Consider the following 26277-nt stretch of genomic DNA (forward strand, 5'->3'; position numbering starts at 1 on the left):
CCTCTCTTTTTTTCTTTGTAAGCCTGGCTAGGGGTTTGTCAATTTTATTTATCTTCTCAAAGAACCAGCTCTTTGTTTCATTGATCCTTTCTAGTGCCTTTTTGGTTTCAATAGCATTAATTTTTGCTCTGATTTTTATTGTTTCTCTCCTTCTGCTGACTTTGGGCTTTGTTTGTTCTTCTTTTTCTAATTCAGTTAGGTGTAATTTGAGATTGCTTATTTGGGATTTTTCTTGTTTGTTAAGACGTGCCTGTGTTGCAAGGAATTTTCCTCTTAATATGGCTTTTGCTGCATCCCATATAAGTTGGAATGGTATGTTATAATTTTCATTTGTCTCCAGATATTTTTTGACTTCTCCTTTAATTTTTTAAGTGACCCATTGCTAGTTCAATAGTATGTTGTTTAGTCTCCACATCTTTGTCTCTTTCTCAGCTTTTTTCTTGAAATTAATTTCTAACTTTATAGCATTGTGATTGGAAAAGATGCTTGTTATTATCTCAATGTTCTTAAATTTATTGAGGCTTGCCTTGTTTCCCAACATGTGGTCCATCCTGGAGAACGTTCCATGCACACTTGAGAAGAATATGTATTCTGCTGTTTTTGGATGGAGTGTTCTATATATGTCTATTATGTCCAACTGGTTTAGCTTTTCATTTAATTCCCATGTTTCCTTGTTGATTTTTTACCTGGATGATCTATCCATTGATGTGAGTGGAGAGTTGAGGTCCCCTACTATTATTGTGTTATTATTAATATCTTCTTTACATTTGTTAATAGTTGCTTTATGAACTTTGGTGCTCCTGTGTTGGGTATATAGATATTTATAAATGTTATTTCTTCTTGATGGAATGTCCCATTGATCATTATATACTGACCCTCCTGGTCTCGCTTTACCTGAATTATCTTGAAGTCTACTTTGTCTGATTTAAGTATTACAACATCTACTTTCTTTTGTTTGCCATTAGCTTGGAGTATCATCTTCTATCCCTTCACTCTGAGCCTGTGTTTGTCATTGGAGCTGAGATGTGTTTCCTGGAGGCAGCATATTGTTGGGTCTTGTTCTTTAATCCATCTCACCACTCTGTGTCTTTTTATTGGAGAATTCAATCCATTTATGTTTAGGGTGATTATTGATATATGAGGGCTTAATGCTGTCATTTTATCACTCGTTTTCTGGTTCTCCTGCATTTCCTTTGTTTCTCATCCTATGTGTTTTGGTGTACCCTATGAATTAGGTAGTTTTTTATGATGTGTCTCTTTGTTTTCTCCTTATTTATTATTTGTGTCTCTGTTCTGCTTTTTTGTTTAGTGGTTACCATGAGGTTTGTATTCAGAATCTTGTGCATAACATAGTCCATTTTCTCATAGCCTCTTATTTCCTTAGTCTAAACGGATTCAGTCCCTTTCCTCTTCCCCTCCTAAGTGTTTTCCTCACATTTTATTCCATCTTGTGTTGTGAGCTTGTGGTTAAAATGACAAGATTATCTTTGTTTTTTTGTGTTTTCCTTCCCTTTCTCTTTAATGCTATACTTGAGTATTTGCTATCCTATTCTGGTTCTGTCTACCTATTTGTCTCCTTACTCTGTGCTTTGTAACCCCTTTCTCCCTTTTTTTTTTTTTTCAGGTATGAGGGCTTTCTTGAGGATTTCTTGTAGGAGGTGTCATGTGGCTACAAACTCCCTTAGCTTTTGTTTGTCTGAGAAAGTTTTTATTTCTCCATCATATCTGAAGGATATCTTTGCTGGATAGAGTATTCTTGGCTTTCAAAGATGTGAATGTGTCATTTCATTCTTTCCTAGGCTGTAAGTTGTCTGCAGAGACATCTGCTGAAAGCCTGATGGGGGTTCCTTTGTATGTTATTTTCTTCTGCCTTGCTACCCTTAGTATTCTTTCTTTGTCATTCGTGTTTGCCAGTTTTACCACTATAGGCCTTACAGCAGGTCTCTTTACATTTCACTTACATTACAAATTGTGTGGCTGATACAACATCTGGTTTTGTATCACCTCCCAGGCTGCTTATAGTCCTTTGGAGGTCCCCAGGTGTGGGGAAAGTCGTGGTCTGTTTTTAGCTCCTTCTAGAGTCTCCTTTGTCCACCCTCCTCCCTCCCACAACCGTGTCCTTTTCTTTTCACTCCATTTAAAATTTACCGTCTGTCATTGTAGCTCATGGGTTCCTGCAAACTGACCTAGCTCCCTTTTGGAAGAAGGGAGAGTGTAACAATTCACTGGGGAATTCCCAATGTGCCACCTACATGCCTTGAAGAGAAGGAAGTCTCTCTCTGAGCAGTGTCTGTTTCTTCTCCTTTCAGATTTTTTGGGTCGGACGGAGATCCGAGTGGCTGACATCAAGAAGGACCAGGGTTCCAAGGGTCCAGTTACGAAGTGCCTCCTGCTGCACGAAGTTCCTACTGGAGAGATTGTGGTCCGCTTGGACCTGCAGTTGTTTGATGAGCCATAGGGAGCTGGCTCAGGGCATGAGTGGCAGAGTTCCAGCCCAAAGCAGCAGATGCTGTCTGAAAATGGTGTTGCTTTTCTAAGACTACCATTTGGTGTTCAGCCACAGGGCAACTGGACAGTGAAGACAGGCCCCTCAAAGCTTCTAGGAATAATTCTCGACAATCCTTCCCCCCAAACAATTTCCCATTTTATGAAACAAACTGTTTTCCTTTGTCCTCATTGCAGGTCTCATCATGTCTTCTAGGGTCTTGGAAATCCCATGGTCCCCAGCTAGGCTCTGTTGGGAGTCTGGCCCATCCCTGGGCCTGAGGCGTGGCTCTAGTGATTGTAAAATAGATTTATAAAGGCAATGTCTGTATTTTTGGAGAACTCATGTAACCCTCATCTTTCTTACCTCCACCAGCCCCCAAGTGGGCCCCTTGACCTATGAAGCCTAGTCCTTGGTGTGTTTAGAAATAATTATGATGGTCCTGTCATTGCTTGAGAATCTCATTCCCCCACAGGGACCTTATGTGAAATGCTGCCCTGGATCTGATCACTGGGGGAGATGGTTTCCTGACCAGACACTGGGCTGGCTCTTCGAAGAGTTAGTCCACGGAAGATTCCAGCAGGTGTGTCATTGCAGCCATTCCGGTGTCCTCTTTTATTGATAGATGTCAATGAAAACCATCACTGGCTACTATCAGGTGATGGAATTCTCATTTTCAGCATACTTGGAAGATAGTTAAGGAAACTTGTTATCTGCAAAGTTATCCTCTGCTGGATTCGGTCACTGCAGGTCACCTGAAAGGCTGTTTTATGACATCATTGGGTCCTGGTTGCCAGCCCAGCTAGGAAATTCTCTTTTGACTTGGAGGTCCTGTGATGTTTCGTGACAAGAGTAGTTTCTGGTGACAAGCTTTAAGCCTGTTCTCACTTGAATGTGCTGGATCCTGACTGTCATGGGAAATTTCAGCAGCTGTTTTTGGTACATTCCCAAAAAAGGCATCCCTATGGTGTGAAAAGGAAAAGTGACAATCTGGAAGTGGGGTGGAAAGATGTGAAGGAAATCCATTAGGCGGTGTGGGAAAAACCCTAGGAGCATGCAACCCCCACAAGTCTGAGGAGGAAGCCCTAAGGCTCTTGTCCATGGTCCACCACACACAACCAACCTCTCAGTAATGCAAATACGTGTGTGTGTTGCCAGAGTCAGGAGGGTATGACCACATGCCAAGCTGTTTGGTTTGAGTTCTTTGATTTTTTTCCCCCTTAAATGCCAGGAGATAGGCTGGTTAACTAGATAATAACTTGATTTGGTAAGGAAAATTGTGGGTTGTATTTTGCTCGCATGTTAATGTTCTCCTAATCCCAGTTTGCTGTGGTCACGAAGTGTTCTTTGCATGTTCTCTTGGTACCGGAGTCTAGCTTTCCTGTGTTAGATGGTGTTCTCTTTGACTGTAGGTTCTTAGATTTTAATTAGGGTTGTAGAAGCGCTCTATAAATGATAGTGTCAACATAGCAGCAGAGTCCCCACTTTGCTGGGAGTCGAATGCGTAGTGTCGTAATTTCCCATAAGAGCCCTCTCATCGTTCAAGCAATTTTTAAAATGTGTGTGTTGGAAAGGGCAACAAAGTTTACATTTCATACTTTTAAGAAACACTTTATTATTTATTTATTGAAGATAGTGTAGAATTTTGTATCAAGAACAACAGACATAAGTATTTTTTGAAACAAGCAGATAATATCCTTTAGTTAGAAACTTTCAATTGATCATCTTCTAGGCCAAGTTTAACTTCCCGCATGCACTTGTTTACCACTTCCCAGCAGAAAACATGGTTAAAATTCTTTAAGTTTATATTTTTTTGATGTTGTTAAGAAACTGTTTTAAATTAAATCTATAAATAGACATACAACTCATGCTTTCCTATTTCTATAACTAATATAGTTTGTTCAGTGTATTTATGAAGGACACGTTACTACAGTAGAAAAAAAAGTATTAGATGTGTAAATGGGGTAGTACTGGGTCACAAGTCCAACCCATTTCTTTCTGTTCTCCCTTTTCTTCGTTGGCTTTCTTTGTGTGTTAATGTTGGGCATCACTATTCATGTAGGTAGGATGTGGTGTGGACAAATGACAAACATCTTGTAACCCTTTTAGGTATACCAGGTCACCCACTTGCAGAGTCCCATTACTGGCATTAACGTAGCATGAAACGCAATATGTGAGTCTTTTTCCCCGAGTGACTATATTGAACATCCCTGAGATGTTCTCCAGGGTGGCGAGTTCTGGATTAGTGTCCTCATACTCAGCGGTGCAACTTGTAGTGTGACCAATCATATTTATGGATGAGTTAGGCTGGCTCTCGGATCACCTGTGACTCAGGAGTCGCGTCGAGGGAGAGAGGAATGTGGGAGAGGCACGGAGTCTCAAATCCCTTGAATCTTTCACTTCTACCTTTTTGTCTGTCTGGCCTAAATTTCTTTTTTTTTTTCCTCCTTTTTCTCCCCAAAGCCCGCCAGTACATAGTTGTATATTCTTCGTTGTGGGTCCTTCTAGTTGTGGCATTTGGGATGCTGCCTCAGCATGGTCTGATGAGCAGTGCCATGTCCGCGCCCAGGATTCGAACCAACGAAACACTGGGCTGCCTTTAGCAGAGGGTGGGAACTTAACCACTGGGCCACGGGGCCAGCCCCCTGGCCTCAATTTCATACAGGTGAGATATACCTTGCCAGTTTGTCTTCTAGCTCTTTGCTTTCTAAACACAGGGTTTGTCTAGGCCACTGCATCCTGGTATTCTGACCCCAGCCCTCGAGACAGCTCTGCAAGCATCCATCTTCTTGGAGCCACGTTGACCTCCTCCAGCCCAACGAAAGGCTTCTCTGCTCACAGGGCTGTGCTCTGTGGACAGGAGCCCCTGAACTGGGGCTTCTTCCTAGACCAGCTCTCCTGGAGGGACAATCCATATCCTGGTCCCTCTGGGGCAGGGTTTCTCTGCCTGATGTTGTCTCCCCTGGCAGGCAGGCAGGCAGCACCATCTCCTGGAGGCAGGTCTGTTGTGACCACGAGAGCCTGAAGGATGTGGCTCATTCGGATGCAGGGCTGGCCTGACATGAGAAGAGGGACCTTTCTAGGCTAGGCTTATCAGGGATGCTTGAGAACGTGGGGCTGGGCTTCTAGATTCACTGTGTGGATAACATGTCCCTGTCCTCTGATGGCAGACGAGACAGCTATGCTCCCAAAGAACATTAATGTCCCTTTTAAGGGCATTTTTTTCTTCTTTGCTTTTTGAACAACTTAAGCATGACCTATGTATATGAAAGTTAACTGATTTCATCTGGTTGAGTAGCACTGAATTTAATTGGAAAAAAAAATCCCATCAGAAAATGGGTAAATTGACAAAGAGGGTGATACAGGAACCATCGTCTTGGTGACCTGGTACCCAGGCGTCCTCCGGGCAGGAGTGAGGGCAGGAGCTGCTGGAGCAGGATGATTGCTGGTCTGCCACCCAAGGCCAGGCAGGTCGGCTTCTCTCCAGGAGCTGGCTGGTGCAAGCAGGAGCCACTGACCATACAGAATGGGGCGTTCTAGAATCCGATGGGGCTGGAGAAGAGGGGGATGGATGGGGTGCGTCTGGTTTTGTTGGAAAGGTGAAGATCTTGGAGTATATTTTAGAGTTTGCCAATACTTTGTACAAGGAGAAAAAGACTTCTCTATCTCTACTCCAAAGAATTTTTTCTAGTTGGTTGGGCCTTCATGTTCCTAAGAAGAAAATTTGTTCTGTGTGTGTAACAGCTGTAAGAATTTCCACTGGAGACAGCGAGTAGGACTTAATTATTTGACTTTATTTTATTTTGTATTGACTCCCTTATCTTTTGGGGTTGGAACTGACTTACAGCAGGCACTAGCATTTTGAAACAGACACCTGCATGCTCTGGAGGAAACAGGGTCATTTCAGACTGGAGGTGAGTGTGAGGTTAGCAATAGGTCTGCTTGCTCCAGAGGCACTTGCTTTACGAGTATAGAGCCTCCTGCGCCAGAAAATGAGGCGATGAAAACAAACCAGCCTGGATGTTCTCGTTTTGCCTTTAGAATTAGGAGCCTTTCCTCCTGCCAGGCTGAAGCGTAATCGGTAGGTACCACCAGAAACCGGTGACACGGTGAAGCCCTCGGACGCTGTGGTCTGAGCTGCCCTAAGAGATGTCTGCTAGAACCTGGCAGTGCCCTGAACCATGTTCTGTGGGGCTGCCTAGTATTGTGTCAATTTAGTTGGCATGTTTGTTTACTGGAAAGCAGCCGTTTATTTGAGCTGGAGGAGAGGAAAGTTCTAGAACTCCCGTTTCCCCAGCCTGCATTGTATCAGATCCAGGATGTGTCTGTAGATCATCAGGGTCGACTAAGGTACATAACCTGATATCTTTAGGAGCCAGAATCTATTCCTGATAAGCATGGAAAACATTCCACACGGAGGATAGAAAGCACCTAACAGCTGTCTATCTTGGGAGCATGAAAACCCAGATGCCACGCGTTGTAACGTCTTATCTCTGGGTTGTGATCTCTCAGTGACATAGCCAGTACTGCTAATTCTGCCCTGTTCACTCAGGGAGTCCCCACCCCGGGCCAGGCCTCCGTCCGGGGCTGGGAGGCAGTGGGAGGGGCCTGCCTTTGTGGCTTTGGAGGCCTAATCCTAGATCTAATTTTAAGTCATTGAAATAATACCCAAAGCTTGTAAAAATTCATCTCCACCTCCAAATAGTTATTTCAGTGACATACAGGTTCAACCTGTTCCTCCATTAAAAGGAACCCTCTTAATGTGGCCTTGGGGAACGAGGTACCACCCACAGAATGTTTTTCAACACTGTGTGTGGTTGTCGTCTTTTAGCGTGAATTTGCCCCTCCCTGCTGGATGTCAGGGTGTTTCAAGAACTGTTTGTAACAGGATTCCGTTCTACTTTCTATACCAGCCTACATTGTTAATGTCATCTGAATAGTGTGAATATTTTAGTGTTTAAAGGCCCCAAGTTAGACTGTGTTCAGAAGTGGACGGACTTGGTCAGCCTTGAAAAAGCTGAGCGCTTCTCTGATATTTACTGAGACGTAACCAGTAGCCAGGGTTTCTTTTTATGCAGTGGTAGGAATGCATATTCTTTTCCTTCTAGGAACCCTGGTTTTGTACTTCTTTCGTTTAAAAGAATAACATTCCTGTGCAGCTGTGTTTCTAAAACTATGTTCCTTTGCACTTCTGCTCTTAGACTCAAATCCCTATTTCCCCCTGTTTCTGTACTGAAGCAGAATGGGGGCCTGGGACAAAGAGGATGACCCCAGAACCAGAGAAAGGGGGGCGGTGGCTGCCTCTCTACCCACTGTCACCGCTAGGGGGCGATCTCCCCGTTGGAAGCTCGCCGGGCGCGCGGGCAGATCCCGGGATGCTGGCTCCACCTGCTGCCGCTCCAGCACGTTGCTCTCGTGCAAAGCACAGAACAAACCCGCTGGGTCTGGGATTGCAGGCAGGAGAGGGGAGGAAGTTAGAGGCGGCCGTGGACTCGAACCCAGCGCTCCTGGGGTCCCTAGGGACACTTCGCCTTTCCCTGCTGCGGGGGTGGGGCCTGTACGGAGTCTTCAGCCTTCCTGCCTTTTCTGCATCTGCTTTGGTGAAAGCCCCTGAGATTCAGTTCTCCAGGGGCTTCACGTGTAAGCTGGAGGTGTCCCCTATGGGGGCTGACTTCTCAGGGCAGGCTGCCTGGAGGAGGCGCCCTCTCCCCAGCAAATGTTCTAGAAGTCAGGTCCCCTCTACTTGGATTGGAAAACAGTCTCTACGTGGAGACCTTGACTTCTGGGATTTCAGATGTAAAGAATTGTTGAAAACGACATTTTGTGGTGTGTGTTTGCGAGTGTGTGAATGTGTTTGCGTGTGCACCAGGGGGAAGGAATGGATGTGCGGAGTGAACACGGAAACAGCATGGTCTGACCCTCTCGTAATCGCACTCAGGACCTGCTACATGATTTGTGAGCTGAGTGCAAAACAAAAATGTGGGGCTCCCTGTTCAAAATTAAGAGTTTCCAGGTGATGACAGCAGAGAGTTAAACCAAGTGCAGGCTCTTCTAAGCACAGGGTCCTGTGACCGCACAGGCCACACGCCCCTGAAGCCAGCCCTGCTCACGCTGTATTTTCAGTGGTTCTTGAAGCAGGTGGGACCTCCTCTTGTCTTCTTCCTTTGTCGAGAACCCTGGCAGGTTGTGGAGAGCTGGGCTGACGCCCTTTCAAAACGTCCGCTTTTATTTCATAAAAGCACATATTGGTCTGGACGCATCAGAGGGTCGGGAACCCGAGTGCCTAGCTGACAGATGTGCCCGGGGCGGAGAGGGAGGGTCTGCCTGGTCTCTGCGCTCCCAGTCCAAGGCTGCCACAGCATTTACCATTTAACCCACTGATTTGAAATAAAATTCTTCCTTTTAGTCGCTAGTCATCCGCCTGGGGTTTTTCTCCCCTTTCCTGTTAGGACACAGGGGCATTTCCAGCCTCTGCTTTCAAAGGGAGCATCCAGGAACAGTAAGGAGAAGCAGGGAGGGTGAAGACGCTCATGCCCCCTCCCCGGGGGCTGGACGCTTGTTCCTCCGTCACCACTCCCTAGAAGAGGGAGTGCCCGGGTGGGCGGAGCCAGCAGCCTTCCTGCCTGGGCGGGGCCAAATGGTCCACAGATGTCTGGGTGTGCCTACTTCTGAGAGGCAGCGGCTTCCCAGCTGGGATCTTCTCCTAGGAGCCCATCTATGGCTTTTCAGTAGGGTGACTTCAGGAGAGAGGAAAGAACCCACTGTGTGAGTAGCTCAAGTTCTAGAAGACCATAGCTCCTGGAGGCAGATGATCTTAGAGTTAATCATCCTGCTGTTTGTTTGTTGTTGCTTTCTTCCACAAGCTTTTCCTTGTGCTGGCCTGGATGCTCCAAAATTTTTGCACTTCTGCTTGCTCTTTGCAAATCAGGCTAATTTCTACACAGAGAGCAATAATCCTTTCTATGTTTCCCAATTCTGTCTGGGATTATAAAGTAAAAATGTCGACAGAAAGTTGAACAGAAATTGCAGATTCATCTCGAGTGAATTTGACTGCATCTCTCTGAGCAAAATAGCAAACGATACCTTTGTTTCTACGTGTAATACAATCTTCCAGACTACTGAAATTCTAGAAAGTATTTTCTAGAGGCATTGAATTAATATCATGTCTGCATTCGTTTTCATGAACGAGCATTTTGATGTCCATTTTACAAATCAACATCCTTAAAATGTCATCTGCTAAATAGTCACTGTGTCAGAAGGTGGATATTCTAGCAAGATCTTTGGTAATGATATTTATTTTTACACATGCATTTAAAACATACATTGCCAATAGCCCAAGTGTCTTAGAACTGTGAAACCAGCTTCAGCTCTTGTCTGCTGAAGCAGAGCAAGCTGAAGTCTGTACCCTAACTGGACCCTTCTCCCTACCCCCTCATAGCCCTGCATAGATGGAGAAGTTGGCAATCATCTGATTCCTGCTGAGTTGCCTTAGCTCCGCTCACTTTATATCCTCACATCGATAGCTGGTCACCAGACGTGTAAATACATGTATACAGATGAGGAATCTGCAACAAAAAGTCGTCTGTATGATAATCAGCTCTCAGCTTCTGGGTTTCTGCATTTTATGCAGTTTCCAGCTATGAAAAAATGCAGGATTCCACTACACAAAGTGAAACAGTTGTGCTCTTTAAATGGTTTGTCATGAAACCTCTGCTGTATGTTTTTGGGAATGTCCGTGACTAACTGTATATATGGTATGTAAGAGACGATGCTGTTAATGTTGCATAAACTAACACAGATTCTGTAGTCAAAAATATTTAACTTGTTATTGTAAAATGTGATTTGTCATTGAGAGATTATTTTTCTGTATGTATATGAGAGTATTTTAGGAATCTAATTTAAGTGCATAAAACTATAGAAAAAAATTTAAAAACCTATTCCTGGAGTAGAAAATGCTTAATCAGATTACTTGGGTTCAACCCAACTAAATTTCTCACATTAAAAAGAAAATCCAAGTGCATATGTTAGAAATTCAAAGAAATCATTTTGGGGGCAGGGAATATGACGAATTTGAATGAAATGGTGGTAGTGTGATAATATAAAAGTATCCTCTAGCCATGACCTCAGGTGAGACCTTGGTGTTTCATTAAAAACTGGTTTAAACAAGCAACATATCCTGGAGGGTGGTTGTGTCAGGAAAGATGAGAGGATTGACAGCCTGTTTCTCATCTGGTCCAGGTGCCACAGAAGCTTCCATGGGTTCTGGTGGGTTGGGCTGGAATCCAGGGTTGACCCAGCCATCCCTCTAGAGAGTTCTGAATGTGGGAGGGAGGCCACCCTCTGACTTCCAGGTCAGCTTTATCGTTCTTTTTCTGGATAGATTCAGCATATCCCTTTGGTGTTTTCATTTTCAATGAAATTTCCTGGGGCAGCTTCACCATCTTCACCTGTTGCACAGGTATGTGGGTTGAAGGATGAAGTTTGGGGGTTTCGGGTTAAGCTGTTTCTGGGCACACAAAACAGGCAAAACAGCGCAGCCTCCTGAATGCCCGTGTCCCAGATGGAGACCCCAGGGGCAAGAGTCCTTTCTCCTGCTCCCCTTCCCAGAAAAGGATCAGAAATCCAGGCTTCTTCTGGGGCCCAGATTTTGCCACCAGAAGTGTTCCTGCAGGCCACCTAAGGATGGAATGCAAAATTCCATGAAACTCAACGTCTAAACCCCTGAGAGATGCAATCGGAAGTCATTTCAGGAGGTGGCAACCCCAGGGGTCCGGCCTCCCGGAACAGGCCAGAAATGGTGCAGAGAGGAAAAGAGTGAGATGGGGGCCCTGCATGTGGATCACCGTTTGTGGACAGTTGAGGGCTGATGGCTAGAAAGGCATGTGGGGAGTGAGAGCATTAGGTTTTCAACATTTTTTTTCCAACAAGCTTTGTGCTTCTTGACGCTGCCAGCAACAGTTGAAGTCCCTTTTTTGATGGGCCTGAACTTGGCAAACACTAGAGTCAGAGTGACTTCCTGGACTTCAGGGGTGCGGGGAGCTTTCCAGAAGCTTCTGTGAATCTGTTGTCATACCAGTAATCTGCACATCACCTTGAGGAACTGTCCGTGTGGCCTGTAACTGACTTTATTCCCAAAGATGGAGCCGTTTAGCAATCTCCTTGTTCGAGCATAGCCTGGGAAGACGATCTCACATCAGCCAGCAGAACCAGACGAGCGATGGTCCGCCCACCCAGACCAGGTCCTGACCCTTCTTTCTCAGCACCACGCCCTCCTGGCTGGGGGAGCAACGGGGCTGTGAGTGGGAATAAGTCAGTCAGTCAACTGTCCCCTGGGCCCCCATTGTTCCAGAAACGTTTGGGGACAAGAGAAGCCAGAAGAACATGGGTCTCCTGCCCGGCAGCATCTGCTGCCCACTCCAGTTAGCCGTTGCCTGTTTGGAAAGAATGTATCAATCCTCACATGAGTCCCTTGTGTTTGCAGTGACAAATGGGTCACAGTGCTGGTGGCATATTGCTCCTGTCACAGCCCTGCCCAGGGGTGGGACGAAGCCACCTCCCCAGTGGATGTCCTGTTGACTGTAATATACTTCTGTTGCCAAATAATGGTACTGTTTAATTTTCCGTAAAAGGGAGACTATATTGTCTGATATGTGATGTCAATGGAGCTCTAAAAATTACTAAACACTATTATAAATTGTAGAATTATGTCTTTGTCTAAGGTTTGATGAAGCGGGGCCAAAACATTAGGCTTATTTTTCTGTTTGAAAGAAGCTGAGATCAGTTTTGCCGTTCGAGTGTTCCTTTGGCACCTTATTATGTAGGAAATGTTCAATTTTACCGATTCAGATGACGGTAACTGAGTTTTGTTTTTGTTTTTGTTTTCGTTTTTCTTTAAACCAGTAGTGGCATCAGTACAGATTGTTACTCCTGTGTATCTTGAACCTGAACAGAACAATCTCTTCAAAACCACTCTTTGGTCATTTCGACCTGTACGGTTTAAAGTCACATCGTTCATGAATAAAATGAGAAAAGCCGTCCCTGTGACAGTGGATTATTTTGGGTTCTCTCTGCCCCACCTCCTCTCTGCGCAGACAGGAAACCCGTAGTCCTGTGAACGGCATCCCCGTCTGTGTGTTTCCTTCTCCCACAGATAAGGCAGTAGCTGTGGAAGGAAAATTATGCAAAAACAAACTTAAAAAATCAACCAAACCAACAACCCTATCAGCTCTCCCGTGCCTTCTTCAGACAGATGTCAGCACCGAGCGGAAGTCGATCTCCCTGTGCCAGGCACCATTTCTGAAAATGTGAGAAGGTCTGTGTGGTGTAGGGTAAGGAATGCCAGGCGTGGTGAGGGGCGAGCAGAAAGCTGAGATTGTCTTACAAAGGACATTCAGAAGGATCATTCTGGCTTTCCTCAAGGAAGTTTCCAACACAGACAACTCTGCGTATTTAGAACTTTGACTTTTACCTCTGGGCACCATTAGTAAACCCAACACTGAATTTTGTTGTTACCTGAATTTGGGTGTATAACTTAGAGCATTTTCCTCTGTTCTGGTTTTAAGGTAGTTCCCCTCTTATTTCATCGCTGATTTATCTTAATATGAACAAGTCTTTTAAATGGTCTAGTTGGCTTGGATACTAGTTAAATTGTTACAGCACATTTTAAAAAATTTGACACTAACGCAGTGTATCTTTGCCTTCTTTTAAACTGGTAGGCCCCATTTTTGATAAACATAGAAATCTTATGCCCTTTTCCTCATTGTTATTTGAAGTTTTAAAAATAAATTAAATGTCATTAAAATCAAAGAAATAATAAGTTACCTTCCCAAATTACACCTCGTTTTCTCCGAGATTGACAAGATTCCCCGCGGCACAGCTCGGCGGGTGGAAGCAGTCACTGGTATAAAACACGGTGAATAGAGACCTCCAATACGAAGGCAATAAAATCACCTGACGGGGATGTTCTTCCACACAAAATAAATGTTAACGTTTTGATGCGCATCACGCCTGTAGTTTTTCTGCGTGTGCACACGTGTGTTTTAGATGCTTTTGCACTATTCAATAGCTAATATGCATTGAGCCCTTCCCATGTGCAAGGCACAGTTCATTTACATAATTTATATAATTCATCTCACATTTTGTTTTCTTTCTTTCAAATCAGCTATATATAGATATATATATATATATTTTTTTTTGCACAACTTGATTTTTAAGAACTCCATAAAGTTTGAATGTATCCTAATGTACTCTAATTTATTCAAACAATCCTGAATGGTTACATGTTTCGGTTGCTTTAAAATTTTCACCTTGGTAACAAAGTGCTGTGAAGAGTATGATTGTACACGGATCTCTGGGTTAATGGCTGATGGCCACGTAAGGCGGGGTTTCCCCTCATTTCTCTGTGCTTAATCAACAGGAAGCTTGATGAGTTTGATTCCGAAGGATTTGGGCAGTATTACAGCAAGAGGGGAAGCCGAAGATATTTTGTCCGTCAGTTGTCCCGTGTCCCTGTGGTTTTACAGGGGTTCACAGCGTGTGTGATGCCCCATCTGGTGCGGTGTGGGCCTCGCTGCAGCCAGGGGACAAGCTGGAGGAAGGCACATGAGTCTCGGGGAGCCTGCAGTATCGGTTAGCTTACAGACTCAGCTGCTGAGACTTAGACCCAGCATGCCCTGGCCTTCAGGAGAAGTTTCTCTCTCATGTTACAGCCCAGAGGTCGGCCTGGCAGAGTGGCTCTGCCCTTGAAATCACTTGGCTTTGACCTTGGAGGGTGGCTGTTCCAGCTCCCACCATCTCGTCTGCATCTAGTCAAAGGGCAAGGGGACCGACTAAGAGGCTTGCACGCCCGTTGCCCGTGCGGCCCACACATCATTCCTGTCCTTCCTCATCTGCTGGAACTTAGTTTCGTGGCCAGGGACTGCAAGGGAGGCTGGTAAACGCGGTCTCTCACTGGGTGGCCCTCTGCCCGGCTAAGGGTTAGGTGACTGGCTATCAGGGCCGAGCAGCTGTCTGGGCCCTCCTGGCTCTTAGGAAAATACCAAGAGGCCCCGAAGTGGCGTCTCTACCATTGTTAACAGTAGATGATTATGCAGCTGCTTTGCCAGGAGAAAGCCAGGGTTTCAACCACACAGCCAGCTAGGAGGGCAATGGCATGCCAGCTGGAGGGCACACCAGTCCCAGCACCAGGCTGCAGGGAGTGCCCTGGGCCACTCATTGCCCTGCAGGCCTTCCTAGCTGCAGCCGTCCTACCTCTGCCCACCCAGGGGTAGCTCTGGGAAGAGAATTAGTTTGCTGTTCAAACACTTGCAAGGTGACCAAGGAATGGGCACCTGAGATGGCTCTTGTCTGGAGAACTCTATTTTCTCTAGAAGGCCAACAGGAGGGAAAATGTGGGAAACAGCTGATCTGGGTTAATGGGTGAATTGGGAGCATCTTAGGGACAAGTGGGAAGGGACACAGGGACTTACCTGAGATCAGCTTTGCCGGTTGGCTCCAGTGATGGGGAGGTCATGTGCCAGGGCTTAGTCAAACATGGTGGGACAAGCACAAAGTGAGTGAAGACCTGGGCTCTGGGACCTGGCCCCCCAGCTGCCCAAGCATGTGACCCTGGGCCAATCTCTAGGGCCCCTCAATCTTCTTATTTGTAAACTGGGGTGATGTCTGTCCTACCTGTATCACAAGGTTGTTATGAAGCTTAAGATATACATGCAACGGCCTTGAAAGCTGCAGAGCACCCTACAATCAGGGGGTGTTCTGTCTGGATTAAGGGCATCTTACTAGGAAGAGGCTTCTCTGGAGACCTTTGGAGCGTGCATCATCCTAAGGATCCATGAGGGACCAGCAGTTCTGGACAAGCCCTATGAAGACGAGAGCTTTGGGCAGGCAATACTGGATGGATTTTGTTGAGTGGCTACGACAGGTCAGGTGCTGTGTTTAATCAATCCATCCTTGGGGTCAGATGGCCCAGAGAACTTACAAGGTCGATGAGCCACTAACAAACACCATTTACTGACATCTTTGTGTCTGTGCGGCCCTGTCCTGAGCTCTTCATAATCTTGCCTCATTCTCACAGCTACTCTGGAAGTGGCCACTGTCGCTTCCACTTACGGGGCAAGAAGTGGGGGCTTGAAGTCGGGGTGCTTCATGGGTTGAAGGAGCAGAGGCTGGCGTGTCCACGCTCTGGAAGGTGCCAAGATGTGTTCATATCCCCTTATTTATGGAACTTTCTGGTGCCATTCAGTGAAAATTGCTGCGCCTGTCCCATAAGAGGTGCGCTAAACTTGTTGAATGAACTTAGTAGAGTGCTTCTTACTCTCCACCAGGTCACCCTAGGGTCTGGGAGGGGGCTAGTATCCAAGGGAAGCAGTGCGTTCACTGTGGCTGGAGAGGTTCTAGCCCTGTCAGGATGTACTTTACCGCCTGGACTGCAGAGGCCCCATGAGCACCAGGTGAGTCTGAGGAGCCTCTTCGGGCACTTTCAGGGTAACTGTAATTATTAGAGAAGCAGAAAGGTTTATTCCGTTTGGCTCCCAGCCTGTGGAAACAGAGCATCTGTTGACTTGTTGCCCCCAGCCTGCTGGTTGGCCAGAAAGGCCTTAAGAGGATTCAGCTCTCCGGCTGAATTTCTAACAGCGCACTGTCCTTTGGAAGGCTGCTCCCAGTCGGGGAGAAAACCCTTTTTCCTTCTACTCTGGGCTGCAATTCCTGGTGGCTCCTTGGTGCCGAGGACATGCACCGGGTCTGACAGCTCGTTGAGAAACCTGCTGTTCTGCGGCCCTCTCTACTACGTGCTCTGATCTGGACCTCTGCCCGCAGTGGGCTGAGGGGATGAACGCTCCTCAGCAGAACTGCTTTCACTGCAGAGTGGAGCCATCTTCCCGGCCAGGATCTCTGAAAGCCTTTCTAGAAAGCATACCACCTTTATACTCAAGAGGCTAATATCGGGGCAGGACTGTAAGACAAATCCCTTTGGGCTTCTAAGTCAAAATGCACTTTACGAAGTACTTGTTACAATCAGAGGAGCACAAACCCGCCCCACTTTAAGTGCTTTAAGCAGACCCAATGCACAGACCGGACCTGAGGGGCACAGCAATGCAGGCTGGCCCCTGCACTGCAGAAGCTTCGAGAAGCCCGAAGCAGCAGAGCACGGAGCAGCTGCCACTGTCTGACCAGCGTGGGTTCTGGGGGCCAGCGACCCCTTTCAGTATCTTTGACTAGAGGTGGGCAACAACAGTTGATACTTCAAGACGACAACCAGCCTGGTTTGCTGGTGCCGTGGCTCGGCCTGCGGGCTCAGCCCCTCCCCAGGTCTGGGCTCAGAGCCCAAGGAAACGAGGTAAGATACATTAAGTCTGTAATAGAGCCTGGCATAAAATGAGGCCTCAATAAATGTTAACTACTTTTCCTACAGGACACAAGCTTCCATAAATTCCTAATCATAATCTACACAAACTAAATTCTCCAGCCAAAAAGACTTTTAACCTTTAAACTAGAGGGATACTAAAAGAAAGATATAAAAATAAAGCTCCCTATATTTCCACTTTAAAAGACAAAGTAAACACAGTATGTCCTGGTCAGGAAGCATTTTATTGTCGCTCCAACGTTAAGAATTTTCACCGACAGAAAGTCAACACTTTAGAAAACCTCCCGCATAGCCCTGCTCAGCTTCTGGATCTTGGTTTTTGCAGACATATCAACATACTTCTCTCCAATCCGGACAATCATTCCGCCCATGATGGACGGATCATTCTAGGAAAGAAAATAGGTGGGAAATATGAAAACGCTGACATTTCACTAATCAAATGCAAAGATGAAAAAGTGCTCTGAAAAGTCTGCATGCAACACAGATGTAAGACGTTATAATTACGTCAAGGAAACGGCGGAAGTCAGATTGTGAATGGAATCAGTAGCCATTCAAAATGAAAATAAATATAAAATTTCGACTACAGGCAGATTAGTACATAATCAGATCTAATTTTTCACTTTCTACAGCCATTTTAAGTGTCAAATTCCCTGAGGAAACACATCATACATAATTAAAAACCTACCTTAACTTCCAATTTCAGTACTTGGCCTTTACTGAGGAAGCTCTTCAGGACTGTTTGTAACTCAGCAAGAGTGGCTTCATCCAAAGGCTAGAAAAGGACAAATCCATCCCTCAAATTTAGAGAAAGCAGAACAGAAACTTTCCATAGTAAAAGAAAAGGAAAAAATACCCCTGGCACACACCACCAAGCCAGGCCCTGTGAATTCCCAGACATCTGGGGCCCCGTCCTGGAGCTGCACGGCCACGGTCTCTCATTAGCACCGCGTTCAGGGAGTGTGCGAAGGCCCTCCTCCTAGGAACGCAGGGGTAGCTCACATCCGCAGCTCACTTGCTGCTCATAAATGCCCCTCCCTCCCTGTCTCTGCTCCACAGTGCTAGCAGTGCAACTCAGCAATGATTAAGAGGAAAACCCTGAAGTCTGTAATGCCCGAGGATGCAGGCCTCTCTGTGTAGCCCCGTGGGCACGGCTTAAGCCTATTATTTCTGTGGATGAAAAGCAGCAGCCTGACCTGGTCCTATAATCTCTCAGATGCATGGTTACCAGGAGCTCTGGCATGCCACTCCACTCTCAGAACCCCGCCAAGGGGGCCTGGGCAGTGGGCTGGCTCCTGAAGCCAGTACAGCTCTGCATCTCTTCAGAGCATGCAGCCCAGGCGTCCAGACTGTGTTCTTGACTCTTGCCCCAACTCTCACTCCTGGTTAGGGGAGGATGGAAAAGGCTGCTGAAGGAGAGGCCTCTACCTGTCACAAACCCACCTGCCTACCCCTTCACCTGAGTCCAAAAGCTAGCAAGAAAACCTTCACATCTTTGCAAAGATCTAACAACATCCTTGTTGCTGGGGGCGGGGGGGGGGGGGGGGCAGGGAGGGGAGGGTGGAAATTGACCAGCGTTCAACCAAAACATTCTTTGCTGGGACTCTGAGGGTAGAGAGCTCTGAGGCACAAGCACACCCCCATTTAGACGTGTACGGAGTGCCATGTACCTGTCTGTGCAGGGCATTTCATACCCACCATCTCCCCTATCTGGACAGCGCAGGGAGGCGGGCAGTTCTTATTCCCATTTTACATGTGAAAGAACTGAGGTCCAGAGTGATTAAACCCCCCGAAGGTCCCTCCAGCAAGCGAGGACGAGTGCCACTACTTGAAATCAGTCTATCAGGTATAATTTTTTTTAAACAGTGGAAACTCACCTAGGAGTTTCAACATGAAAAGCACTAGTAACAGTGGGTTCTAAAGAACTTTTACAAAAGAAGCAGCCTTTAAAAAATCGGGTCCTTGTAATCACTGAAGAACCACCTGTGCCAGGGCTTGGCCCTGGGCCGCTGCGGCCTGGCCTGAGCTCCGCTGTCAGGAGAAGGGGTGCAGTCACAGGGGCTCCAGGAGATGCCTGGGCAGGGAGCACTCCCAACCAGCCCCGTGCTCCGGGGGCTCCAACTACTGAACTACAAATGTGCGCACAGCGACTGTGCGCTAAAATGCCTCTTTGAAATGGTGCTTTTTTGGAGTTAGAATATCTTTTGAACACTAGAGCTATTAATCCAGATGAGGTCAGGTACTCGTATTCCAAGTCAGTCTACCACGCTCTCCTGGTAACTAAGCCCCACAGACAGTTCTTCTACACTAACTGAACTACGGGAGGGAGAAAATACATATTTAAGACAACAACCAGAAAATTAACTCTGCGGAGGCAGTGTGGCTTAGGAACTCAGAGTTCTGAGAGAGAAGCCTGTGTTCAAACCCTGGTGCCACCTTGTGTTGTCGGGCAAGCTGTTTCATTTCCCTGGGTTTCAGTTTCCTCATCGGTAAAACAGGATAATTATACTTCTAATGGACATGAACCTTTTGATATTAAATAAAATAATCAAGTATCCAGCATATGGTAGGTCTCAATAAACTGTGGCCATCCTTAGAGCCCACTTCAGCAAGACAGCAAGACCACAGCGCTCTCGCCCTACCACTGCCCATTCACCACCAAAGACTATACTCTAGCTTCAGTCAGCTACTCAATATGGTATTTACAAACTAAGTCCCACCTGCAATGGAACATAAACCACTGATTCCTACAACACTCTAACCCAGTCTGCAGCCCTCATGAACCACCACTGGTCAGGGAAGCAACAAGATGCACGATGGCCATTTCCAAGTTGAGGCTCACTGAAGCTGGTATGAGAATGAAGCGAACCTCCCAGGTGACAAGTCACCTCTCCCAATTTCTTAATTTTAGCCTGTTTTTTTTCTTTTTGTTCTGCAAAGTGTGATGCATGGAATGCCAGGGCCAATGCAGCAGCGATAACCCGTTACTTACAGATGCAGTAGTGACTGTGCAAGGTACTTCTCCACGGTGGACGCTCATTATGGTAGAAAAGGCGGAAACGACTCCAGGGGTATTGCTCAAGCGACCATTTTCAGCAAGCAAATCTGGGAAAGTGAAGGTGTGCCAGTAACATGAAACTCACTTAAACAGATTATTCATGATTCATTATATTCACCTCAAAAGCAAATCTACATCTGTGGCCTTAAAATACCATATTCAATGTCCTTTAAGAATGTGAATGGAGAAGATGCAATTTGTTATCTAAAAAGAATATTCAATGTTTAAAAAAAGACCACACTGACAAGCATTTAAATTAATTAAGGGGGAGGTCTCAGGTTTGCAACAGATTTCTTGATCACAGCTTGCAATCTGATTTTCAGATTTATGTCACAGACTCCAATGTTTGGCTACAAACCCCCAAATTAACACACTGTCTATTTCAAACATGACGACAGGGATAACGCTTTCTTTGGACACTATTCTGATTGACCATGGAATTTGAAAAGCAATCCAAAGGTACCAAAGGATGCAAATGTCTTCAAGGACAGAGGCAGAGCCACTGGCCACAAAGCGTTTTCTTGGTATGAATCTCACTGGTCTCCTCCATGGGCTGAACTACGGACTACAAAATTAGAGGTTCTTACATCTTAACATCCTTCACACAATGCTCCTCAGACTTTAACGTGCACACAATCCCCCTGGAGAGGTGGTTAAGAGGCAGGTTCTGACTCAGCAGGTTGGAGCGAGTCCTGCGATCCCTCACTGCCAAAAGGCTCCCAGGTGATGCGGGTGATCCTGGACCATGGACCGCATTTCCAGCAGCAAAATTTTCAGAGACTTCAGTGAAAAAGATCTAATACTTACTGATCAGGTTGGACGTGAGGGGAGAGAACCTCTCCTTTGCTGTCATGTCATTTAGGCTTTTCATTTTAACGGAACGCTTTATGTAGGGATTCATAATAGATGCAGCCATTTTGGGTTCCTTCAAGATTTGCTAAAAGCACCAAAAAATAGTTTCTTAAACTCTTTAGAGCACAAATGAGCCTAGCTGCCACACACATACTTTCTTACAAATCATGTATTTCATGAATTAAGGGAACATTCTCAAAGAACATATGAAGAAAGGCTTGCAATCAAATAGTTTTCTCTACCCTTAAGAACACCACACCATGATTTTACACCGGATACAAAAATGTTCCTTAAAAAATTTAAAAACACTTTATGAAGCTTCTTAAACTTATTTTTGCTCTTCAAGAGAGATTACTGAAAATCTAAGCAGCCAAAATATTCAATTCACTGCATATTTTAATGTATTTGGTATGGGTAGTACTCTAGTTTTTCACATTCTAAGAGGATGCCGGTGATGCCAACATTCAAGTGCAAACCTAAAACGGTGCTCTGACTAAGGAGGCCTCCTTGCCATTCCCCTGGAGGGGGCTCTCTGTCTCAGGCAGATCCTGATGCTGTCCTGCCTCCTACAGAGCTCCGGAGAACCAATGCAGCCCCGTGACAGACCTCCGGTGTTTCCAGAGCAGCCTCAGTCTGGGAGGGAGTGGACAAAAAGTCAAGAGTGCAACTGCCACGAGAGAAACCGCTTCATCTCCATTTTGTTGATGCACAGATGTCTGGATTCAGTGACCAAGGGCAGCCTCCAGCACCTTGCTCCCCTGGTACCAGGGCTGAGTTCTGACGAGCCGTCGGCTGTTTCCACCTGGGCATCTTTCTATTATATAGCCCTATTCTGGTTACTCTCTTAGCCCCTTCTCCCAGGCTCCTGGCCAGAATTCTGCCTCTGATCCAGGCTACTTGTCATACACTGCGATCTACTGGTAAAAATTCCACTGGAGGGGCCCCACCGAAACAACATTTTTCCAGAAAAATTGCGGGCTTATACAAATTAAAAGCATTCTGGAGTTTGGGTTATCCAGTACTGCATGTTTCTTATCTGTTTCTGTGGACTGTCTATGCCCCCTGAGTAGCATCACACTTTCCTCTCAGTGCCGGAAATCGCTGACCTTCCTTTATGAGAGTCTGACGGTGACTGCCTCTCTTCTGCGTCTCCACATCTTGACTGCCAGGTTTCAGTCAAAGCCCACTCTAATGTCCACAACTCGGTCCTTCTCTCCACTGAGAACATGACCGTTCAGGTTTAAAATGGGCATAAATGACAGCAGTGGGCAATAATTATCTCCCCAAAAATGCCTGTGAGAGACCTGCTGGCTCTTGCTACCCACCCCGCCCCCCCCGCAAGTGTCTCCAACAGAAAGGCTGCTGGCTTGGTGAGGATCGTTAAGGGCTGCTCACCCCGACTAAGACTGTAAGCATTATCTGCAGACCTAAGCGGATAAAGGAAGGAACAGAGCGCTACAATTATTGTCTGGCAGGACAAAGTTCCAATAAAGGCTCAAAATGAAAACTGAACAAACCATGTTAAGTATTACTCTATATAACTAGTCTGGGTGGTCTTCTTTCTTTCCTCTGTAGCCTCATGCTGTCAGTTCTCTAGCATCACCGTGGAGCTCCCACACCTTTACTAATTGTGCTGCCCAGCAAGCCCTACTCATCATTTCCCCCTCACATCTTGGAATAAAGTAATAATTCAACTGAGGGAAGGCTTCAGAAGGGAAATAAATTCCCAGTAAAACAAAATCATCATATATTCTAAGGACTATTTTGAAAGTATCTGGAATACAAGCATAGATTTTCAAAGGTGACTTTTAATTCTCTTTTGAAATGGCATTTTTTCTTAACTTACCACCTTATATTTTGATTTTCGATTTCTTTCTCTTAGCCCGAAATCTTGGTTTCTAATATTAATACCCTTATATGTACCTATTATACAATAGGTTCAGAACAATACTACCCAGTATTATTACTATCGATATGGTTACAGAAAATAGGTTTTTTTCTTTTTCTTTTTTTGTAGTTCTTTTTCTCTTACGATATACCTCGTTAGGGATGCAGAGTCAAAGCTAAAGGGAAAAACATACAATGGGAACTTAGTAAGTAATGAACAGGAAAGCTTCTTACCGCTACTCTCAACAATTCCTTTTCTACTTGTTCCAGTTTATTCTGTTTAGATGCAGCAGAATAAAGCGCAGTGGCATAGCGACCCTCGACACCATAGACCTGAACAGGTGGCTTTAATAAAAAGGGGGGGCAGGGGAGGAAGGGAAGAGGAAAGCCAGTTAAGACAACATTACACTGTCAACAGCAGAATTCAATATTTACAATTTAAAAAATACATCTTTTATAGCACAAAACAGTTTAAACATGTTATCAAAGAGCTATCCTGAATGGCAACTTTCACACAAATTAGGGATGTTTCCTTGGCCGGGTCACTCAATCTTTGAGTTTCCAAGTCCTCACCTTAAAACGAGGAGCTTAGCAAACACAGTGTCTAAAGTCCCTTTCGGCTCGAACAGTCTGTAATTTAATTATGATAATTTTGCCATGAGATTACGCTTCCTTTCAACTCAATAACTATTCAGTTCCAAACACAGGAGGTTTTTAACACTGAGAGAAGGCAGTTTTGAACATGTTAGAGCCAGGAAAACGAGCGTTTATCAAATACATACAAGTACACTTTCGTACATTTCACTGCAATACTATAAATTTCCCTTACAGAGCCTCCCAACAATGTTCAGTTTAACAGAGCCCTTTAGCAATTTACTAAGTGCCTGATGTTTGAACTACTTTTCACAATAAACTGTAGGCTTCTTTCCTACACACCACCGTCAACGTATGACTACTATGCTTAGTGGTGCTGCAGGCTTGCAGTGGAAGAGCAAAGGCTTTGAATGAGGCAGATTTAGCTCCTGTCTGACTCCAAGACCAAGCCAAGTTACCTCGGGCAAGTTTTCCCAGAGTCTCAGTTTCCTCTTTTGTAGAAATGGGAAGACCAGCTACTTCCCATCTGTTAAGAGGTTTGAAGAAATTCTCGTATTTAAAGGTCATGCATAGGTCTGTCATTTAGCAGGCGTTCAAGAGCATGCCATTCCCTACCCCCATGCACACATATTTTGGGATCCGCAAATTGTGCAGAAAGGTTTAGGGAGCAACTATACAGAAGTCCAGGCCCTAACTGTACTGCTGTTTGACTCACACACTTTTATCTGCTTTACAATTACAAAAGATTAAGTCGACATACCCTCACGAGCTTGGCAAATGGCCTGACCACAGATGTACTGAAGCATCGCACCTTTAAAACAACAACAGACAGAAGATCAAACAAGATTACTGGAACGATTTCTGCATTTAAGCCAATAATAGAAAGCATTCAATATGACTTTTAAATGACTAGTTTCTTTGTATCATCACATAGATTACTGAGGGTAGCTGCTCTCTACTACCTACGAGTAAATTTCCCCACTGAGAATCATCTCAAATTGCTAGGAACAGGCTGAGGCTAGCCTACCAGAATGAGGGAGAAAACACTAATTCTGATGAAATACATATTTCAAAATGATTTTAACAAGATTTTTCACATGTATATTACCACCTTTGAGCAGGATTTTACTAAACAGTGGCAGGACTCCACTCACGATCTGTAAGAGATGTACCTTTTTTCAGGTGAGGAAGATTAGCCCTGAGCTAACATCTGCACCCATCTTCCTCTATCTTGTACGTGGGATGCCTCCACAGCATGGCTACTGAGTGGTGTAGGCCCATGCTGGGATCTGAACTCGCCAACCTGGGCCACGGAAGCGGAGAGTGCGGAACTTGAACCACTTGGCCCCAGGGCTGGCCCCCTGGATGTCCTTTTTTAGAACCCAAATGCTCTCTGAAAATAAAGATCAATCCTCTGAGTATCGCAGCAGAGTCTGATGTGAGCACAGGCCCTAATTCTGAGAGATGGTATCTTGTCTATCAAGCGACAGAGCTAGAATCCACAGCTCAAAAAGCACCTGCAAGAGTGGACAGGTCACCTTCAAATAACTCCAGCTCTGGAGCGCACGACACCAAAACTGGCTGCAAGGATTAAAAGACGTTTTAACACCTATGGAAAACGTACGTAACCCGGACGGGGTCACCCTATGTAAAGCACTGTGTTGATATGCACGGTAAAAAGCACGGATTTTCTTCCCAACTCCATCTTCCAGGAGACTCTGTGGGTTCAAGTCTCAGCTCTACTCCTTAACTGACTAAGGAGTCAAGGAAGACTCATTTAAACTTTTCCGTTTCATTTTCTTTATAAAAATGCGAAATGTGGCTTTACAAATATTCCTTGGCATCACTAGTGACCCCTGCCAGGTGTGACCACAGCGACACAGGAAGATGATCCGGGGGTGGGCCACGTCCTTTCCTCGGAGTCCAAGGAAGCTGGCCCCCATCTCCGGGGCCCCTCAAGCCAGCTGCTTCCCGGGACCGTGCTTGGAGGACGCCGCGGTCCAAGGTCCAAGGTCAGCCTCGCGCCCACGGCCCCGGGCAAAGGCAGGGCCGCCAGAGCCGCCTTGCGTGGCAGCCACTGCTGGGCCGCACGACCTTGAACCGCGGCCACGCTTCCCCAACTGTGGCCTCGCACCGTGGCACTAGGGGTCTGGTACGGATCACCCCAGGAGGGAACCTCCCGCTGGCTTTTAGGACGTCCGTTCTCTCACCTGCCGGGAGAGCCCGGACACCGCTGGAACGGCCATCTTCCCCTGGGCGGCTGTAGGTCAAACCCAAGCTGCAGAGAGAGAGACGCGAGGGCGCATGCGTGCGTCAGCGTACCCGCCGAGCCCCCTGGGAGGTGTAGGCGTAGGTCGTCAGCCGCATGCGCAGTGACCTCTGTCAGGCTGGGAGTTGTAGTTCTTAGAAGCGGCTGGTAAGGCTCGTCTTACAGGGCTGGGAATGGGGCAAGAGAGCTCGCGCAGTACCTGGAAATGAAATCCTTAAGTTCCTGACTAAGCGGCCCTGACTGTAGAGTGCATTTATTGTCCCTAGCGTTAAAATTTCCACTTAGATAAATATGGTGGCATTTGTTCCATTTCACATTCACCGCTAGCATCATTAGCATCTTTATGTCTTCTTCCTACCACGCCAAAGGGTGTATCAAACGCAGTTGCGCGTGTTGTGTGAAAAACTAGCCTCAAGCTCCAGGAGTCGACTCTACGTGTCCAGGACCCGGGCGGCGACTGTCCCTCCATCATCCCACCCTCACTCTGCCCCATCTCACCTGAGTTCAGCATTGACCAGTTAGTTTGTGGGCGTGTGAGGTTCTGGAGCTTAAATTCTTGATGCTGGATAGAGCAGGGTGATTATCCGAGGATCGGATCTAAAATAGAACTGGGGTTTGAGCAAGTGTGACATTAAAACTGAGAACCCAACGCTAGCCTTGGCCAGTTTCTCTGCATTCATAAAAACAACCCATTTCAATCTATTTCCCCCTAAATGGAGGTTGCTCTAGGTTTCTCTTCTGTACAGAAGAGGATTGGCCTTCAGAGCACAAGC

General features: G+C 46.0%; 2 protein-coding genes across 9 annotated transcripts in view; one reads left to right on the plus strand and one right to left on the minus strand.

Annotated features, from left to right (window-relative positions):
- ITSN1 (intersectin 1) overlaps positions 1–12522 on the plus strand; it is a 213911-nt gene extending 201389 nt beyond the window's left edge. For 7 of the 8 annotated variants that reach the window (XM_070597188.1, XM_070597191.1, XM_070597187.1 and 4 more), the window contains one exon: positions 2310–12522. In XM_070597188.1, coding sequence (XP_070453289.1) covers positions 2310–2458 — 149 coding nt within the window. In that variant the 3' untranslated portion in view covers positions 2459–12522. The remainder of the gene's footprint in view (positions 1–2309) is intronic. The other variant, XR_011533735.1, reaches the window with a different exon arrangement.
- Positions 12523–17052: 4530 nt separating this feature from the next.
- Positions 17053–25624, minus strand: ATP5PO (ATP synthase peripheral stalk subunit OSCP). The gene is made up of 7 exons (XM_008517038.2): positions 25446–25624; positions 23996–24046; positions 22876–22986; positions 20710–20839; positions 19837–19949; positions 17533–17619; positions 17053–17233 (listed from the first exon to the last, which is right to left on the minus strand). Exons 1-7 carry the CDS (start codon positions 25479–25481, stop codon positions 17120–17122), a joined length of 642 nt encoding a protein of 213 aa, XP_008515260.1. The 5' UTR covers positions 25482–25624; the 3' UTR covers positions 17053–17119.
- Positions 25625–26277: the final 653 nt, after the last annotated feature.

Source organism: Equus przewalskii, chromosome 27 (genome assembly GCF_037783145.1).
Source record: "Equus przewalskii isolate Varuska chromosome 27, EquPr2, whole genome shotgun sequence".
NCBI classification, from domain to species: domain Eukaryota; kingdom Metazoa; phylum Chordata; class Mammalia; order Perissodactyla; family Equidae; genus Equus; species Equus przewalskii.

Coding starts and splice junctions, on each gene's coding strand:
- ATP5PO (XM_008517038.2), bottom strand. CDS start 25,481: ATGGCCGTTCCAGCGGTGTCCGGGCTCTCCCGGCAG. Junction 17,620..19,836: donor GCACAGTCACTACTGCATCT/GTAAGTAACGGG, acceptor GTCCTTTTCTAG/CCTTTGGATGAAGCCACTCT. Junction 17,234..17,532: donor TACTGAAATTGGAAGTTAAG/GTAGGTTTTTAA, acceptor TTTCTTTCCTAG/AATGATCCGTCCATCATGGG.